Raw genomic sequence first — 4,078 nt, forward strand, 5'->3', positions numbered from 1 at the left:
CAGACGGGGAAGGGTCCCCATGCGCTGACCCTGACCTGCAGCCCCCCACACCCACACACATGGGGGACGGTCCCCACGCCGCTGACCCTGACCTGCAGCGCCCCACACATGGGCAGAGCCTGGCCCGCGGGGGAGGCGGGGGTGGGGTGTGGGGGTCCAGGTGTCCCAGGCCGATCCTAGGCACTTGTTCCTAGACACCACGAGGGACCCGCGGCCTGGAGAAGAGAATGGCAAAGGTGAGCTGGGCCTCGGCATCTGGGTGCCCGTCTGCAGGGTGGGCAGCGTGCTGGCGCTCGGGTGGAGACGGAGTGAGGTCGCCGCGGGGCATCTCTCCTGACCCATGCGAGCGTGTGTGGTTGACTCCAGGCTTCCTCTGTAGTGTCCACGGGATCAGCCCCCATAGCCTCCCCCAGGAAGCCCGTGGTTTTCTGGCTCTCGTGACAGGGATGATGTGAGAAAGTGCTGTACGTGGGTTCTCTGTTCGGTGGGGCTGACAGGTCCACGGGGAAGCGGACTCTGGCCACGTTTGGTCCCCGAGCGCCCTGGGGCTTGGGCCGTGGGCAGGCCTCAGATAGCTGTCCTTGCAGATTACTACTTCGTGACCAGGGAGGTGATGCAGAGGGACATCGCCGCGGGCGACTTCATCGAGCACGCCGAGTTCTCGGGGAACCTGTATGGGACTAGGTGGGCCACCCTGGGCACCTCCCCTCCCTCCCAGGGCCTTCCCCTTTGGCTAGACCCAGGCAGGGCGTCTTGTGTGGGTTCTCTAAGGTGCCCACCACGTCGGGTCGAGACGGGGCAGCCGTTGGGGCCCTCCGGGCTGCCTCCTCCCGGCCACCTGTGTGCCCCTGGCCAGGCCTCTGTGGGAACCGCAGGTCCCTGGGGACGGTGCACAGAGAGGACTCAGGGAATCCGGGTCCCCTAGGTGCACAGGCTGAACTGCGGCCTGCCTTCCTGCAGCCCCTGGGCGGGCATGGGAGTGCCCCCCCGTCCACAGGGTCTCTGCCCGCTCTTCCTACCTGGCTGGCAGGCCCCGAGCAGGGTCGTGGGCAGGCGGGCCCAGGCATGCCTCTGAGCAGCCTGTCCCTGAGCCGCCTGGCGAGGGTGAAGCAGAGACCCCACGAGGTCTATCTTGCTGCACCCCAGGCCCTGGGTGCAGCTGGGTGGGAGGGGGGGCCCCAGAGGGGTCACTGGGGCTGTTGGGCAGGCGCAGTGACTGCCAGGGCCCTCGTGCCACTAACCACAGCCACCCTCGGCCCATCAGAGGGCCCAGCACGCAGATGCTGCAGAAAGGGGGACGAGAAGCTGGGGTCCGGGTATGTTCTTGTGGACGCTCTGGCCGGGCCCACGCCCAGCGCAGGCCAGTGGGGGAGGCAGGAGCCCAGAGCATGGGCAGCGATGGTCCTGCGGAGGCCCTTTGAGGCCTTGGGGGGCTGCTGGGCCCAGGCAGCCCCACTGAGCGGTTCCTGCTCCTCTGTCCTCCAGCAAAGCCGCCGTGCGGGCCGTGCAGGCCATGAACCGCATCTGCGTGCTGGACGTGGACCTGCAGGGTGTGCGGAACATCAAGAAGACGGACCTGCGGCCCATCTACATCTTTGTGCAGCCGCCCTCGCTGGACGTGCTGGTGGGGGCGCTGGGCCGAAGCTGGGGGGCCGGGGCAGGGGTGCAGCCGCCCTCGCTGGACGTGGAGGGGGGTGGGGCAGGGGTGCAGCAGTCCTCGCTGGACGTCGGGTGGGGGGCGCCCTGGGGCAGGGGTGCAGCCGCCCTCGCTGGACGTCGGGGGCGCCCTGGGGCAGGATGCGGGCGACCCCAGGGACGCTGACCCTCCTGCGTGTGTCAGGAGCAGCGGCTGAGGCAGCGGAACACGGAGACAGAAGAGAGCCTGGCCAAGCGGCTGGCGGCCGCTCGGGCTGACCTGGAGAGCAGTGAGTGTGGGCCCTGGCCGCCGGGTGTCCCCCCGTCTCCTCAGCCAGCACGGGTCCCCCAGCAGCAGGATCCCCTCCCGTGGAGGACCCCCAGAGCCTGCACTGACCCTGTCCCCCCACCCCAGGCAAGGAGCAGGGCCTGTTTGACCTGGTCATCGTCAACGACAATCTGGACGTGGCCTTTCGGGCCCTGGAGGAGGCTCTGGCCGAGGTGGGCTCCGCAGGGGGCGGGACTCAGCCCTGTGTTGCACATGGGAGCGGGGGCTGGGTAGGCCGCGTGGCCGTCAGCCCACACTGGCTGAGACCCTCCTTCTCTGTCCACGGCAGGAAATCAAGAAGGCTCAGCGGACCAGCCGCTCCTGAGCAGGACCACCAGCTGCGTGCTCCCCGGTGGGGACTGCGCTCGCCTCGGCTAGTGCCCAGACTGCCGCGGCCAGAGGACCCTGGCCTCCCTTTACTCCTCTGTCGTGGGAGCTGTGCCGGGGTGTAATAAAGAACTGCTGGGCAGCAGTGTCCGTGAGCCCATGGCCTCTGTTCTGGGCAGGGCACTGGGGACAGGGGCCGTGCACACCTCCACAGTGGATCCCCGCTCCCGGCGGCCCGCCAGACTCCCTGGGTTCTACTTGCTGGGGCTCCCTCTGCCCCGTCTTCACACCAGGGAGACCCTTGGCCTGCAGCTGAGCTGGGGCCCCGGGCGGCGTGGATGAGCCTGCTGGACAACAGCTGCCTCTCCCACTGGCTCGTGGAGGTGCCATGAGGCCTTGTATGGGGAGAAGGACCCGGAGCTCATCCTGCTGGAGCCCCCTCACTTCCTGCTCGTCCCTACCCTGGGCCATGCTGGCTCAGGGACAGCCACTGCTGACCGGGAGGGAGGCCAAACCCCTGCATTGTGCCGAGTGCTGTCCTCTGTCTTGTGCATGGTCCCCTGAGCCCGGTCCGGTCCCCGTGTTCCAGGGAAGGACACTGGAGGGTCGGAGAGGGGCTGTCCCTCAGCTCTGGTCCGTGCCCGGGCCATGCTCCTGTGGTGGGACCCAGGCAGAAGTAGACAGGCTGGGCGCTGTCCCAAAGCCCAGATGCATGCACGAGGGTAGGTGGGAGCCTGGCCTGGATGCAGGCCGGCCACATCAGCCGGCAGAGGGTTACTGGGCATCCCCCCGCCCCCAGGCCAGAAGGCAGGTGAGGCGGGGCCAGACTGATGTGCGGAGGGAGGGGGGTGTGGAGGGGAGGCCCCCTTCCTCTCTGGGCCCTGTCCAGCCCCAGGGACAATCGGGAATTCAGACCCCAGGCCTTGGGGGGAACAATGGAGCCCTTGAAGGCCCTCCCCCCGCATTGTGCTTGGTGGTGAGAGGTGGCCCTGGGTCAGGCCCAGGACTCGGCCAGGCACACACCCTGCGAGGGCCAGTGTCCATCCGGCTGGCAGGTGGAAGGGCTCAGGGACTCCCATTTCCTGGCCTGGAAAAGGTAGGGCCGCTGTCCAGGGGACCAGGCGTGGGCAGCCGTGTGGGGACAGACGTCACGCACCCTATCTGTGGGCCCGGGGTCTCGGGCTCAGGAGACGCACTCAGGGGACACCAGGTACCGTGCCTGGCTGGACCACCCTCCGTTCTCAGGGGACAAAATGGCATGGTGGGGGAGGTGGGGCCCCAGGGCTGCTCAGGCCAGCTGGTGAGCGGGAAGGGAAGGGGGTGCACCGGGGACCTTCCCCAGCAGCTGGGGCTCCTCAGCTGGGCCGGTCCGGCCAGCCAGCTGCAGTGTGTCCAGAGGCTGGGCCTCAGATGGTTCCGGCCCTGTGGGAGGCTGGGGAGGCCTACCCCGCACACGTGGCCGACACACCGGGGTGGGTACACCTGCGTGCCCAGCACAGCGCTCCTGAGCTGGCCTGGGGCTCCTTCCCGTAAGTCCTCGGGGGCGCCTGCTAGACCGCAGGTCCTCAGGTCTGGGCCCCAGGGGTCACCGGGAGCAGACCAGACCCCTGTTGTCCAGGAGCGGCCCCCAGCGTGCCACAGATGTGGTGAGTGAGTGGGCGGGCGGCCACGGCCCCGGGCACGGTGCCAGACTGCTGTGGGGCGTGGGGTCTGGGCAGGGTGGCGGCACTTTGGGAGGGGTGGAGGCCCCTGCGGGTGGTGGTAGGGTGCTCTCGCAGGTCCCAGCCC

General features: G+C 68.9%; 1 protein-coding gene across 2 annotated transcripts in view; it reads left to right on the forward strand.

The window, feature by feature from the left end:
* Positions 1 to 2,438, forward strand: part of GUK1 (guanylate kinase 1) — a 6,837-nt gene extending 4,399 nt beyond the window's left edge. For both annotated transcript variants that reach the window (XM_035029942.1, XM_035029941.1), the window contains 6 exons: positions 195 to 236; positions 588 to 684; positions 1,486 to 1,624; positions 1,841 to 1,925; positions 2,051 to 2,136; positions 2,253 to 2,438. In XM_035029942.1, coding sequence (XP_034885833.1) covers positions 195 to 236; positions 588 to 684; positions 1,486 to 1,624; positions 1,841 to 1,925; positions 2,051 to 2,136; positions 2,253 to 2,288 — 485 coding nt within the window. In that variant the 3' untranslated portion in view covers positions 2,289 to 2,438. The remainder of the gene's footprint in view (positions 1 to 194; positions 237 to 587; positions 685 to 1,485; positions 1,625 to 1,840; positions 1,926 to 2,050; positions 2,137 to 2,252) is intronic.
* Positions 2,439 to 4,078: the final 1,640 nt, after the last annotated feature.

The sequence above is a fragment of the Mirounga leonina genome, unplaced genomic scaffold (genome assembly GCF_011800145.1).
Source record: "Mirounga leonina isolate KUSES-001 unplaced genomic scaffold, KU_Mleo_1.0 Mir_347, whole genome shotgun sequence".
NCBI lineage: Eukaryota > Metazoa > Chordata > Mammalia > Carnivora > Phocidae > Mirounga > Mirounga leonina.